General features: G+C 34.2%; 1 protein-coding gene across 2 annotated transcripts in view; it reads left to right on the plus strand.

Moving 5' to 3' along the window:
• TMPRSS15 (transmembrane serine protease 15) overlaps nt 1-15,808 on the plus strand; it is a 115,064-nt gene that overhangs the window by 48,649 nt on the left and 50,607 nt on the right. For both annotated transcript variants that reach the window (XM_077765627.1, XM_077765628.1), the window contains 4 exons: nt 1,364-1,499; nt 9,095-9,184; nt 10,566-10,691; nt 12,646-12,786. In XM_077765627.1, coding sequence (XP_077621753.1) covers nt 1,364-1,499; nt 9,095-9,184; nt 10,566-10,691; nt 12,646-12,786 — 493 coding nt within the window. The remainder of the gene's footprint in view (nt 1-1,363; nt 1,500-9,094; nt 9,185-10,565; nt 10,692-12,645; nt 12,787-15,808) is intronic.

The raw sequence follows: 15,808 nt of genomic DNA on the forward strand, positions 1-15,808 counted from the left end.
GATACGTTCCAAGACCTCATGGATGCCTGAACACATAGATACTATCGAACCCTATATAAACTATGCATGTTTCTATACATACATACCTACAATAAGGTTGAATTTATTAATTAGACTCAGTAAGAGGTTAACAAAAATAATAAATAAGAAAATAGAACAATTACAACAATATGCCTTAACAAAAGTTATGTGAATATGGTCTTTTGCTCTCTCTCAAAATATCTTATTGTACTTTATTCACCATTCTTATAATTCTGTGAGATGATAGAATGCTTATGCGATAAGATAAAGTGAGCTGAATGCTATCAGCATTGTGACATGGCCTTATGCTACTACTGACCTTCTAACAATAATGAAGAAAGATCATCTGTTTCCAAACCTGGTTGACTATGAAGATCTGAAATTGCAGAAAGTAAAATCTCAGATAAGAGGGGCAACTGCATTGCAGTGGCAAAGCCTGGCTCAACTCATTAACCATTTCTTTAAAGTAGTATAGCTAGCTACACCCACTTCTTCAAAGTTAGCTTATCAGTCAGAATGAGAGCAGGAAGTTCAACAAATAGTCACACCTTGCCTTTGCCAATTTGTTAGGAAAACTTATATAAGTCACATTAGTCTCTTTGAAATTCCACTTGCACGTACATGAAAAGGAGAAAATAATCCTTATTTGGAATAATGTCTACCATTAGGTAGGTGGAATGAAAGAACAAATGAGTGAATGGATCACTGTACAATAGTGTTGAAAGAATTAAATGAGATAATGTATACAGTGTGCCTAGCATAGCGATTAGCATATAGCGTATATGCCTTTCCCTCAGAAGAGGATCCAGGAAAGTTCAGCTAAAATACTCACTGTCCTTAAGAACCTAATATGTTTCATCGGACCACTTGAAACTTCCTTCCAAGTCTGGGTCTGTGTCCTCTGGGTGTTACCCTCACAGAGGAGCTCACACCAGCTCTCTGGGTGAACTATGATCAGTACTTGGCCCCGAATGAACATATTATAGACCTATTTTCTCATGCCCCTTTCTTTTCTCATTTAAATTATTCAGTTGGTGTGTCTTCTCTTTAGGATTTGTATGGCAGAGGCCAGTAGAGTATGACAAATCAAGAGAGAGAAAGAGACAGAGACATAAAGAAGCTGTGCCTAACTCAGAAGGAAGACACTAGTAGACATAAGTAGGGAGGTGGGCTCAGCAGAAGAATTATAAAAAAGTATGATCTATCAATATTCAATTGTACAGAAACTTGTCCTCTTATATTTGGAGTTGGTAATACTGATTTTCCAGAGAATACTGGGCCACAAGAACCAAGTCAGAGAAGATTAGGGTAGAATGATTTCATATCCTTCTCTAAATTGCAGGTTGCTTTTAATGCTTTTAAAAACCAGCTCCTGAGTGATATAGCATTGGACGACATTAGCCTAACATATGGGATTTGCAATTCAAGTCTTTATCCAGAACCAACTTTGGTCCCAACTCCTCCACCAGAACTTCCTAGTAAGTAATATAACATGTATTTTACAATTAAATCATTAATGTTTTCAGGTAGATCTTCCTTTAGCTTTTTAAATTATCTTAGTCTAATATTTTTTTACTGAAAACCTAAGACTTCAAAATATAAGTAAAATGGAAGCTAACAAAATATTATATATTATGCATAAGGAAGTCACTTGGTACTTTGTTATGCATCATATTTATACTAATGTTAGTTATATTTTTAATTTTTAAAATAATGAAGGTGTTGATTTCCATCCTGTTCTCACTAAAATACAAACTAAGACTATATTGACCATGTGGCATGGCTGAGAATCTTTTGGAAAGAAACCTTAAGATTCTCATGGTTTTCTGTTTTTTTTTTTTTTAAATATAATCTATTATCAAGTTAGTTTCCATACAACACCCAGTGCTCATCCCAACAAGTGCCCTCCTCAATGCTCATTACTCACTTTCCCTTCTCTCCCACCCCTCATCAACCCTCAGTTTGTTCTCATCATTTAGGAGTCTCTTATGATATGCCTCCTCCCTCTCTGTAACTGTTTTTCCCCTTCCCCTCCTGCATGGTCTTCTGTTAAATTTCTCAAGATCCACATATAAGTGAAAACATATGGTATCTCATGGTCTTCTTAAAGAATGATGTTAAGATCTCAAGAGGAGTTTGGTTAAGCTTGAAACCCACCCAGCCTATTTCCAGAATAATTTCATAATAATTATTGGGCCTGGACTTTGACTATACAGACCAAGATCACACAAAAGATTTTTATCCTGAAATGGTGCCTTTGTAAGGCCCTGCAATGCACTCCATTCGTGGATCCACTAATGTGTTGCAGCTGAGCAGTGGCCAAGATTTCCCTTGTCTTATGGATTCTTTTGACACAAAAGAACAAAATGGAGCCTGTGTCTACCTGTGCTTTTAATTCAAATTAAAAACATGACATTTCAGAAGAAAAAGGGGCATTACTCTCCATCTTAGCATGTCAGAGGAGACAATAACAACATTCTACTTTCAGAGTATGGATTTGGCAGGAGAAAAAACCATACAATGATAAATGATATAAAACAGGTATTGAGCCTTTACTGAGATGTCTTCAGTGCATTGCAGTTTTGATGTAAAAACAAACAAACAAACAAAAAAAACCTTTTATCTTTGGATTATGATACTTGGAAGTTGATCTAGCTCTACAACTTCTCTTGTGTCAGACCTCATGGATATTTTCCTTCTGCCATGGATCTGAGCCCACAAACACAGTACTTTTTCCATTTCCCATTTCCTTCCAAGTGCACTTGAAACTCTTCCCATAATCACATCAGCAAATCAACTTGGAGAACATATCCAAATTTGACTTCATTTCCAAAACTACATGTTTTTCTGCTTTCAATCTTTACCTTAGGGGGGAAAAAAAAGAAAGCAGACTTTCAGATGAGGGGCTCTAACAACTCAAAAGTTCTAAAGATAAATAAGCAGTGTTTGAGAGCATATAACAAGTGAGCTGCAATTAAGAAGAGAATAGTTATCATATTGTCATTCAATATGGTGCCATGCTACCATATTGAATGTGTACTTACATTCTACCAAAAGGCTAGTTTATTCTTATCATCTTTTGTATTAATAGGTTTAGATGCTAGTATAGGCTATACATAAATCCCTTAATATTTCAAATGTTCATTCAAATTTTATAAATATCTACTATGTACAAAGCACTGCATAAGAAATGTAATATATAGCAATAACCAATACATGGAAAAAATAAATAATATTTAAGACAAAATATAGTTATGTGCTCTTAAAAGTAATAAACTAGAAAAGTAAGTGATAGACTTTGGAGAAGAAAGCGTGAACTACAGAAGTCTTTAAGGAAGCATTATGAGATAGCAGAACACCATAAAATTGAAACAAAAGCAGAAGAGTAGCATGAATTCTCACATAATAATTTGGCCACAAGATTGTGTCAAGAAGTGACTTTCGTGACACCAAACTCTGGGCCTCACTCATCTTTGCTTCACCATTATCTGACTGGTTCTTGACATCGCACAGATAGATCATCAATACATATTAATCAACATGAACTAAGTCTCTCTTTCTTTTTATGTTGATTGTAATTTTCTTTTGGTGACACAAATATTTTTGTCAAACAAAATTTTAATACCAGAACTAAGATTTAGAAATGAAGGAAAGGATGGGATAGAGAAAAAAAACACCATGAATACAATAATTTTGGTTGTCCAGCATTGTTTAAAACTAATTGTTTCACTTCATTGTCGGTGCCCCACACCCTATCTGTCTATAAAACTTACATATAACATTCTTATATAAAACATTCTCATGCAAAAACACTCACCACATTTTAATTATTAAAGTCACTACTGGTTTGATAAATCCTATGGATACCAAATATTAGAAACATCCTGGTATTTTTTAAATGTTTATTTATTTATTTTGAGAGAGAAAGAAAGCAGGGGAGGGACAGAGAGAGAGAAAGACAGAGATGATCCCAAGCAGGCTCTGCACTGTCAGCACAGAGCCAGACACAGGGTTTGATCCCACGAACTATGAGAACTATGAGAACCTAAGCCAAAATCAAGAGTCAGACACTTAACCGACTGAGCCACCTAGGTGTGTCAACATCTTGCTATTTTGATATTTCAATCATTTGAAAACAATTTTTATAATCCTTTCTGCCAGTGTGTTTCACTATTGATCAAAAAGTGGTCAAGAAGAAAATTTTTCCAGTGGAAGTAAGTTTTACAGGCTTGATATTGTTAAAATAATAATTTCATCATTATCTGAAATAAAAAATGCAAGATAACTTTTGTACATATAAAGTTTATTTTACATACAAATAAAACTTTAATATAATTTCCATATTAAAACTTTAACTACATAAGCCATTCAGTCATCACATCTATTCTAGTCAGAAAGAGAAAAAATAATACTTCAATGTCAAGGAAGCATGATATCCTTGCACATTTTAACAATAGGGATATTGTATTGGTAGAATGACCTATCTGATTTTAAAATATAAACTTTAGAATTTGTCCAAAGTATATTTGTTCCAGTTTCCAAATGGTTCACTTTAGGGCAATATTTAGCACAGCAGAAAATGCTAATTACCATCAAATGCATTCTGAACAATTTCATTCTAATGCCATTTGCAATTGGTTCAGTGAAATTCTTATTTGAGCAGAGCTTTTCTGGTTCCAGATCACTGATTTGTTTAAGCAGAAATAAAAGGAAACCATAGCTGACTGGCTAATAGCCCTTCTTTAGCTTTTATAGAGCATTTTGAATAAGAAAATAATCCCAGACCAGTAGCCGACTAGCAAAATTCCTCCTTTGTTCCTAGGGATCTACATTGTGCCTAGTTTGGGGAAAATGTTACATTCAGTTTTCATAAGTTCAGGGATTCTTCCATTTTGTGACTTCAATCACTTACTGTTGAATTAGCAGTACAATTGTTGCCCTCTGACATTAATACAAATTTAAACATGGGGATTGTATTGAGAACACTTTTAGAAAGTCTACATTCCATTACACAAATATCATGTCAATTTGCAACACAATTTGGGTGATTCATGACAATTACCTACTAAACAGAATAAGAATATACAAAAAGAAATCCATTCTTCAGGTCCCTAACTTATTTCTGCAGCTGTTAAAGCTATTTAAGAAAAAAAACAATTGCAAGCCATAGTTTCAGCTATTTTGATAGTCACTCTTTATTTCCACATTTTGTTCTATTGGCCATAATTTAGGCCATTTTCCATTTCCAGAGACCAAATTAAAGTTAATTTGGAAAGTTTCATAGACGGGACATTATACTTTGAGTTAAGTAATCTAACTTTAATTCTTCATATAGAAATGAATCAGTACCTATCTACTTGTCTAATAATCATATAAGGATCATATTCTAGCAGGGCTTCTTGCCTTTTATATCATTAGTATGACTTGGTATTTAAATCTCTGGCAAATTCTATATTAAGTGCACTCACATGCATTCATAGGCCATGAAAACCTATGAATGGAATATAAATTTTGAGAAACTAAACATAAAGTTTTCATGGGGAATTCCATTTTATATTACAACCTAAAATTTTTAAATGTTGTATGTAATAATGTAGGACTTAAGATGATGAAAAATAATGGCTGACTTTAACATTATTCAAACATCAATGAGAGATACTATTTCTCAAGGTACACCTATTGTTTTGCCACAAATACCTTTAATTTTAACCTTCTTTTTGTAAGTGAGAGCTGGGCTCTTTTCTTTTTCACCTCATATCTCACGAAAGTCAGAGGCTTCTGCATAGATTAAAAATGACATGCCTCAAGGAAAATATCTATCCTTGACAACTGCTTTGCAAAATACTGCATGCTATTTACATACTGTATGGAGTGAAAATCCCTGCTGGCATAGTAAGGAATTAATCAGAATATAAATCTTTGAGAGAACAGCTTCAAGAAAAAGAAAAAGAAAAAAATTTAACAACTGTAAATGAATAGAGTTCCCTGTACCAGACAATTTAACTCCCAGTCTCTGGGTGGAGAAAGTTTATCTAATGACACAGTTTGACTGTGATACCCAGAAGTATGTTTTATGAGTCTTCAGCCCCTCTATGAAGAAGCTACAACTTTACTAGAGCAACACCATCATTAAAATACATTGTGTCTTCATTTTTAGAATGGCTGAAAGTGTTTTTTCCATTTCCTTACCATCATNTATATCATATCAGGCCAAGAGTCAAAGATATCTTACTGGTCAGTTATTAGACATGAAATTATATGTGAGATACATTTCAAAAAAAGGATTTTTAAGTACTTCATAAGAATGAATTTTCTAAGACTTCTATGTAGTGGAGAAATGCTACTGTCTGTCTGCCTTGACAGGCTTCACAATTATGCTTGACAACATTTTAGTTCTAGATGTGCATTTATTAAAGTCCTACCTACTCATCTACATCTAATATAATGTACTGTTGTGTTCAGTTATGTGAAAATTCAATACATTTGCCAAAATGTCAGCTGTTTATGCCATTAGGAGAATGCAATTTTGAGGTTTTTCCTATTCCTTGAAGAGAAAATAAGAATGATGGTTTAAAATCAGCAACAACAAAACAAAAACAAATCCACTGGCCGCATCTAAGTCTGTGAACTAGGAAGACTGGTTTTCCCTAATCTGGAATCTGCAATGTTAATTTTTCTCCTGCAATTATACTTCCCCCTTTCCCATTAGTTTCACAGAGGTTGAAGGGAGTCTTTCATGGCACTAAGAATTATTGAAATTAAATTAGTGTGTGTAAGTGAGGTGGAGGGGTTGTCATAGATCCTTCTTCAGAAATCTTTACTGGACAATTAATCACATAATCAAGGAGAGTATTAGCCTCAGATGGGAGCACACAATTCTCTTGCCTTTCCTTCTCCCTTTCCAGTGGAGAGCCTGCCCTTCCCATTATCACTCTTTCTTTGGTTTAAATATTTTCTTCAGCACCCTGTGTACAGTGCTTTCTTCCTTCTAGATCTATCCATCATTGACCTTATGTGTTAGTACTTTCATCCATGTCCCTTTCTACTCTCCTTCTCTTTGTCTATACTCAACAAGTATTATGTCACATACCATCAAGTGGCACTTACTGGGACACAGTCTAAACCCTGTCTATAGCTTAGACCAGACAGTGGAAATAATGCAGAGTTTAATCAACTTAATAAGAAGACATATTGTGGGATGAGCTTGAAATGAACTGAACTGAAGTCTTGACTTTGACACTAAATGAATGTGTACAGCATTAGCAAGTAACTGAATATTTCCAATGCTCAAATTTCCTATAAATGAAATAATGAAAGTAATTACCTAACCCACAAGTATGTATTAAAAATCATTACTGAATATGCCAGGTAACATGTAGGTACTTTTCATAATTATGTCTGATTTCTATAACAACTCTGAAAATCTCTAATATATATCTATTTTATGTGTGAGAAAACCAACTCTCAAAAATACAAGTAGCTACCAGGGCAAAAATTTAAACCACCAGCTCCAACCCATCTTCGTTTTATACATCACATCCCCCCCAGATGAGACAATGTGCATGGAAACAATGTACAAATGATAAAGTTTTATAAGAGTTTTTATTATTCTTGTTAAGTTCATCTGGCTCTGGACCAGCCTGCCCAGGAGAGCATGTAAGGTAGACTATATTCTACCACTTTATGGAACAGGATGGGATGGCGGCACTACAATTGAGCCACAGCAATCGTCCCTCTCTATCCAATCCTATCCATCATGAAACCCACACCTAAGAGGCTCATCACATACAAATTTGGAAGAAGCACATGAATTGTATGAATCTACATAATTGAGATAGATAACATGTAAAAGAGGGACCAGGGAGCCTGAGTGGCTGAGTCGGTTAAGTGTCTGAACTCTAGATTTCAGCTTAGGTCATGGTCTCATGCTTTGTTGAGACTGAGCCCTGCATAGGGCTCCATGCTGACAGCTGAGAGTCTGCTTGTGATTATCTCTCTGCCTCTCCCTTTTCCCCTCCCCCATGTGCACTCTCTCTCACTCTCAAAAATAAATAAATAAATAAATAACATAATAAAAAAGGGGCCAAAGAAGAGGGTATGAATGAAGGCACTGATGAAGATATAGAGATGTTTAATTATCCCTCCTATAATCTGATTTCTATCTTATTGGGAGTAAATAATTTCAGTATCATCTGCCTTTAATAATTGGAAAAATATATACTTTTCTCAGTTTCTTATCCTTAGAATCAGGTTATTTTTATTCTTTGATTTTAAATGTAACATGCTAATAAAAATAAGATAGAATTAGGACACTTAAACTAGTTGGTAAATTTTTATATTACTTTAGAATGTTCTTCTATTAAGCAGGAAATAGGTTAAGAATTTCATACAGTTAATATGCTTACTTAAATCATCTTAGTTTTAACTAAAATATCTGTGCTCTATTTTTTCTAAGAAGTGCTTCCTCAACTTGACTCCTAGACAATGTTAGGTAACAGATCAGTCTAGGACAATTAGTTAGCAAGTGAAGTTTCGGTTTGTCTCCCTTTCTTGACAATAAAACATCTCAGTATACAGAACAGTGAAGCTTCCTCTCTACTGAAAACAAAAAAAGAAAAAAGTAGAAAAAGCATAAGAGATGGTCAAATGAGTCATTTACTAGCCCTTCTCAGAATGACAGATATAAGATCTGTTTTATTATAAAGATTCTTTTTTATTTTTTTGTAGCAGGGAGTACCTGATAACTTATTTCATGAAGCCCATTTATAAAAGATGCTCAGCAAAATTATTTCTTGCCTAAATAATTTTGGGAAATGCTGCATACTACTATGCCTTCTTGGAGATTCATAAACAACATAAGAATAGTTAATGTTTTGAGAAGTTCTTCAGTAAAGAGACCAGTTTAGCTGTAGTTTTTCATTACTTAAGTTACAAGTTTTTCCTTTATACAAACAATGCATTTTATCTGTCAAAATCAGTATTCCAAGAAATATAATTAGAAATTTGCGAGGATATATTATCTCTCTGAAATAAACATTGTGTTACTAATAAGTTTTCGTTGTTTCCTTTTCAGCGGACTGTGGAGGACCTTTTGAACTGTGGGAGCCAAATACAACATTCACTTCTATGAACTTTCCAAACAGCTACCCTAATAAGGCTTTTTGTGAGTTGTTTCTTTTCCCAGGCCTTGAGAAACAAATGTATATATCAAGGGTAGATTCCCACACTGACACAGCAAAGTGGATTATAAATTTGCCAAGCCTGACCACAACTACCACGTCTATAAGATTGCGTAATATAATGATAACAACAATCACAATAATGATCACTCACTTATTTAGCATTTATTTCATGCTAGGCACTTTGCTAATGCTTAATATAGAATTTCAGTAAGTTGTTACAGTAATTCTTTGAAGCAGGTGTTACTATTATAATTCTCAAATTTAAAAAGTGAATAAAACCAGTAAGTGGAAGTACCTTACTCCAGGTACTGTTCTCTTAATCACTCGTCCTGATTATGCATATACTGTCTATATTATATACAACAAGTTTACAATTTCACAGGATAAAGTAAGTGGAAAGTATAAAAAGTATAAAAAGTATGATATCCACACCTTTTGTAAATATAGACCCATGTCAACATAGCAGGCAGCTAGACTAATGTAGTTAGTTTCTCAGTATAAAAGATGAAATAATGAGGATTCACTAAAAATTCTTAAGTCTAGAGAGAAGAATAGTTTGCTAAAACTGAACAGAGCCTATATCTAGGTCAATATTTCTAACTAGAGTAGCTCATTCAATCTACATAGAAATTATGTTAAAGATGCCAATTCCCCAGCCCATCCTACAAATATTCAACTTCAGTAGGCCTGGGAAACAGATGTGTTCTGCCCATGACCTCACCTAAGAGAGCAACACCAATCTAAATGGGAAAATCTACCAGTGAAAGGAATGCTCTAATGACAGTGAAAAATGTGTTGTTAGAAAATGTCAGCTTTTCTTCCTTCAAATGACCCAGAGATAAGTAAGTATCACTTTCATCGGAGAATAAAGTCACTATTCCAGGGGCTTATCTGATCCAAAAAAAATAAACAACCATGAATCTAATTTGACTTGTATGAGGAACCAGAGATTGTCATCTTTACTCCACACTGAAGACATCTTTTGAATATATTTTTTTGTACAAAGCAATGGTCTAAAATTTCTGAAAAATCAGTGGAATATTAAAAGAACAGTGTGAATAAATGTATTAAATTTGTTGATTTATTAAATAAATATTATTGTGCACTTTATTTGCTAGGCATGGAAATGAGAAAAGAAGAAACAAGCATGACACAGTCTAGGTAAAGATGTAGATAAATTGTCAGGCTCTCCAAAATGCCCAAGGCACTGTACCAATAATGGAAATGGCTGCTGTGGAGGGACATGATATGTACCTAATATACAAATGTTCAGAGATATTTGAAATTCTCAAGAGAGTGAAGCTGTTGAGGTAAATCTTTTGATTTGTGTTCTAAACTGTGTTGTCATGTTTTACTTTTAAGGTGTTTGGTATCTAAATGCACAAAAGGGAAAGAATATACAACTTCATTTTCAAGAATTTGACTTAGAAAATATTGCAGATGTAGTGGAAGTCAGAGACGGTGGAGGAGATGATTCTTTGCTCTTAGGTAAGTCTGCAAGTTAAGTACTGTGAAGGTTGGATGGCGCAAGATATTGGATTGATGGAGAAAGCCTTTCCCAATAAATATAATCACTCACAACAAGCAAAATGAAATGAGAGTGTTTGCAATAATGACAGAATAATATTCTTGAGCATTCTTAGCAAACCAGAATTAATATTTTTGCGTGAGTAATTTCTACTGGGTATATTAATTCACTACAGTAAGCATTACACCTTGGAGACTAAGAGCTAAAAGACATGCATTATTCAGTTTAATATGCAGTATGTATACATCATATTTCTAAAAGTAGCTATTAAATCCAGTTTTGTTTCACTTCAAACTAAAAGAACAAATTGTGTTTTTTATTCAAAAATATTTTATGATTTTTTTTTACTTTGTGTTATTACTCTGTGTCTCTAGTATCAGCTGCCTCTATAGAAGTATCTGAAAATGATTCAAATATTGATCAAAGTTGATTTTGCCCTAACTTCTATCAATTACTAATTTTTTAAAATAAACGTGGGAGAAAGCGTACTATCGTGGAGGAAATTCTTGTATGTAGGTCATAAAATACATGGTCATATAATAAAAATCTATCAGTCAAGTGTGATAGCTATTATCTTAATTAACTACTACCAATATTTTTAAAAGGTGTCTTTTGAAAAGTGATATATTAAATTATGAAAATACAGGGTCAACTGGAATGCATGAAACAAAATACTTCATTAGTAAAAGTGTTTTTATCTAACTGTTTTGGACTCATATTAGTCAATTCCTAAAAGTCTGGCCGGGTAGCTATGCAATCAGGATGCAATCACATGAACACTGCAACCAATGGAGGAAGACCAGAGGGAATTTTCTATGCAGTACAGGTGCAGGGTGGTGGAGAGGGTTCCCAGCAATACTAATCCATTGCTGTTTGCACAGGGTTCTTCAGCAAAATCCCACAAAGTTCTAATGTGCAGGCCTCTAGAAGACTCTGAGAGCCACATAATGAACATACTGACAATGAAAAATCTCAGTGGGGCTGGGAGGTTAGTGCTAATAAGAACTGAGGAACTTCAAATTTGATTTTTATATACATAGTTATGAGCACATTTTATTTTCCCATGTTTAAGTTAGATTGTCCTTCTAATGAAAATTTTAGTATTCTTATGACCTAAGAAAAATTAATTTCTATCATTTCACCTCTTAATATTTACATCAATCATTGCAAGGTAAATAAGAATTCCAGAGGATCTCAGAATCATAATTTTCAAAATTGTAGGCAAGAAGTTCTTTTGAAACAGAACTTAGAATTAGGAGATTCTAATACGTAAAATATCTAAGCATATGAAAGTATATTGTAATCAGCCTAAGTCTTTACTGTGTAGTAGAGAGTATTTCATTTGTAAAACCCCCCCAGCCCAGGGGTCAGTGGGAAATATTGTGAAAACCATAACTTAGGTTTATATTATCTGTCTCGAATTAATCCAATCCTTCAGCTTAGTTTAATGACACACACACACACACACACACAATCCAATCCTTCAGCTTAGTTTAATGACACACACACACACACACACACACACAATCAAATAAATCTGGACAAAACTTTACTAAGGAAAGCTATAATCTCCATCATTTCGTAAAGGTCTTTAAAAACAGACAAATAATCATTTCTTCTGGGGTAACATGAGCTTTGAATAGCAGTGGTGCTAAGCCAGATAATATTATAAATAATTCATCATTAAATTATTGAGCCACAGCAATACTGGGAAAGATCAATAGAAAAGTTGGCTTTGCTAGAAGCAGTGTCCAAAATCTAAAGGAAAGCACACTTATTTACCTGTGGTCACTTCCTGAGCAAGCCACGCTGCATGTAGCATACCTGTAGAAAATGGAACTGACAAAAACAGGCCTATTTTCTTCCAGAGTCAAAGAATCACCTCACTGATTATCGTGTTTTCATTTGGAGCAGCTGTGTACACAGGGCCTGGTCCAGTAAGGGATGTGTTCTCAACCACCAATAGAATGACTGTGCTTTTCATCACTGACAGTCTGCTGGCAAAAGGAGGTTTTAAAGCCAACTTCACTACTGGCTACTACCTGGGGATTCCAGGTATGTGCACTGGGGATGACATGTTCCACTATAACTTTCAGAGCAAAACGATACAACCAGGTGGTATCTTGAAGCCTAAATACGACTTCATTGTTTGCATTCAAATACATTCATCTATCTCCATTGTATCAGAGATTTTCCTCCTTCCTTTACGTCTGTATAAACACTGCTTAAGTTGGTTGAAAGCAGGAATCCATATTTTCAGCAGATCTACTTGTCCTTCTCTGGGGTGTAGAGTCCCGACTTTTGCGCACTGAAGAGGGCCATTTTAAATGTTAAAAGCAGGGTGCTTGGGACTATGAGGAAGGAGGATTATCTGTCTTGTCATTTGCCAAAAGCATTTCCAGAGAACAGCGGGGAGTCAGGCAAGTGAGCTGTTTGGATTCCAACAAGAGCCAATTAAAAAATTAACACCATTAACTTCTTAAAGACAAAGCAGTGTAAAGCTGCTGCCATGACGGATGAGGGAACTTGATGCTGATATTACTGGCATGTATAATCTTCTAACCTTATACTTTTTATTATACCACAACACAAATCAGCAGGATAAAACAAAATTGCCTGCCTACGTATCATGTATCTGTATCTCTATATGCACAGATAGATTTGACAATCTATAGTGAATGTGTGATCACTTGCTGCTCCCCTTCGAGTGTGACTTTTCTTATACCTCCACCCCACAACCCACAACTCTGTGGTTCTCTCCAGGGGGATAACATGTCAGGAAGACAGAACGCATGTCATTTCCTTTTTCTATTTTTCCTTTCCATAGGAGATTGTGGTCCGTTTGTCTTTGACCAGAATGTCTAGAAAAGAGGTAGAGGTCAAAGCTCTGATCCTCATCTGGCTTGTTATCTAATCTCAAATCCAGCTGTGCAAATATCTGTTCCTCCACTCACAACTGGCCTACACCTTTGACTGTATCTCTGAAAGTTGTATGCTTGCAGCTTTTCTGCAAAGTCAATCTGTACCTTGTCTACCCTCAGGCCATGAAAATAAGTCACATCAATTATTAGCCAACCTACTTAGGTAGGAGTAAGTGGTAGCCCAGTCAACTAACCTGCCCTTCTGGATTTTGTGACTGGTTTTAGAAACAATGACTTGTGACTTGTAAGCAACAATGACAGGTAACAATCAAAATATTCAATTAGTGATAAAAGCAAACAAAATATTAAGACCCATGATAAATAGTAATGTAGTATAAAAGGTTGTGAATAAAGACTTTGAGATCTACTGAAAATTAAATTTTATCTTAAAATACAGACCATGAAAAGATGGAGAAAATGAAATTATTTAAAATTATTTTTACTTTATAAATTAAGACTTATAAAGTCATACAATTATTTTTCAAAGGAGTAAAAAAGAAAATACAAAGACAGGATAGTAGTAAAGATATTATATATTTATATATTATATATGCATGTAAGTAGACATTTATAAATATATATTTCTATGACATATTTCTATGATATATACATATATATAATAAGAAACTAACAGGAAAGAATCATATCACTGAAAAATATTAAGACCATTTTGAAACTAGCATTTTGTCTTATTTTTTGTCTGTTTAGCTTTGGATTTTTATTTAAATTCCAGTGATTTATTTATTTAAAGTACAGTGTAATATTAGTTTCAGATGTAGAATTTAGTGATTCATCACTTACATACAATAGCTGGTACTAATCACAAGTGCCCGCCTTACTCCCTATCACCTATTTAACCCATCTCCCCACTCACCTTCCCTCCAGCAATCCTTAGTTTGTTTTCTATAGTTAAGAGTCTGTTTTATGGTTTGCCTCTTTCTCTCTCTCTCTCTCTCTCCTTTCCCCACCATGTTCATTTGTTTTGTTTCTTAAATTCCATGTATGGGTGAAATCATATAGTATTTGTCTTTCTATGACTGACATTTCACTTAGCGCAATAGTCTCTAGCTCCATCCACACCACTGCAAATGGCAAGATTTCATTCTTTTTTATGGCTAAGTAATATTTCATTGTGTATATGAATATACACAATATATATAAATATATTCAATGATATATACATACATATATGTGTATATATATATGTATACCACTTCTTCTTTATCCATTCATCAGTCAATGGACATTTGTGCCCAATGTTTATAGCAACATTATCAACAATAGCCAAATTATGAAAAGAGATTATCATTTTGAATTAAGTTGCTGATTCAGTTCTTTGATAATTTTGTTGTTATTGATTTTATCTTGAGGACTTTATTTGTCTGCCAGTATTTTATTCCAGTTTTTTTCTCTTTGTGAATGAACCTAATACTTTAATTTTAATTTAATTCAACATTTGATTTAACTTAGGTTAATAATTTGAATTTCTGATGATACTTTTAAAGTGTAGATGAATAATGGACATGCATGAGGAAATTTTGGTATATAATATTTAGTCTTCTAAGGTAAAAAAGACTTTGAATGTGTATTATTGATAAAACCTAATTGGTTCTTACTGTTATAAGAAATGATATAATAAAGAACTTTAGCTAATAGTAGAAGACACAAAACGGTTTCAAAATTATTTTTATACCTAAAGTTATGACTTGTAATTTTTTATGAAATATTAATATTTGATTTTAACTCCTAATATCTTGCCAAATACTGCTCCCCAAAAATGATACTACAGATCAGTTGCCCCTTAGAATATTTGGAAAGTCATGGCCATTTGGTGGCAGGGGAATTTTCTGCTGAAACTCTACTGCAACTAAATTATTCTTTCTGATTTGATTAGAAGCCTTTGTTAATAGTGTAAAAGACACAGTTTGTTGGTTGATTGTATACCAGTTCAAACACTGTGGCACCCAAACGTCCACATTTCCACAAAAATTGCTGCACAAAAGCATGATCAAGAATGCAAAAACAGGGGTGCCTGGGTGGCTCAGTCAGTTAAGCATCTGACTTTAGCTCAGGTAATGATCTCATGGTTTGTGGATCCAAGCCCTGCATCAGGCTCTGTACTGATAGCTCAGAGCCTGGAGCCTGCTTCCGTTTCT

This window comes from Crocuta crocuta, unplaced genomic scaffold (assembly GCF_008692635.1).
Source record: "Crocuta crocuta isolate KB4526 unplaced genomic scaffold, BGI_CrCroc_1.0 scaffold174, whole genome shotgun sequence".
NCBI classification, from domain to species: domain Eukaryota; kingdom Metazoa; phylum Chordata; class Mammalia; order Carnivora; family Hyaenidae; genus Crocuta; species Crocuta crocuta.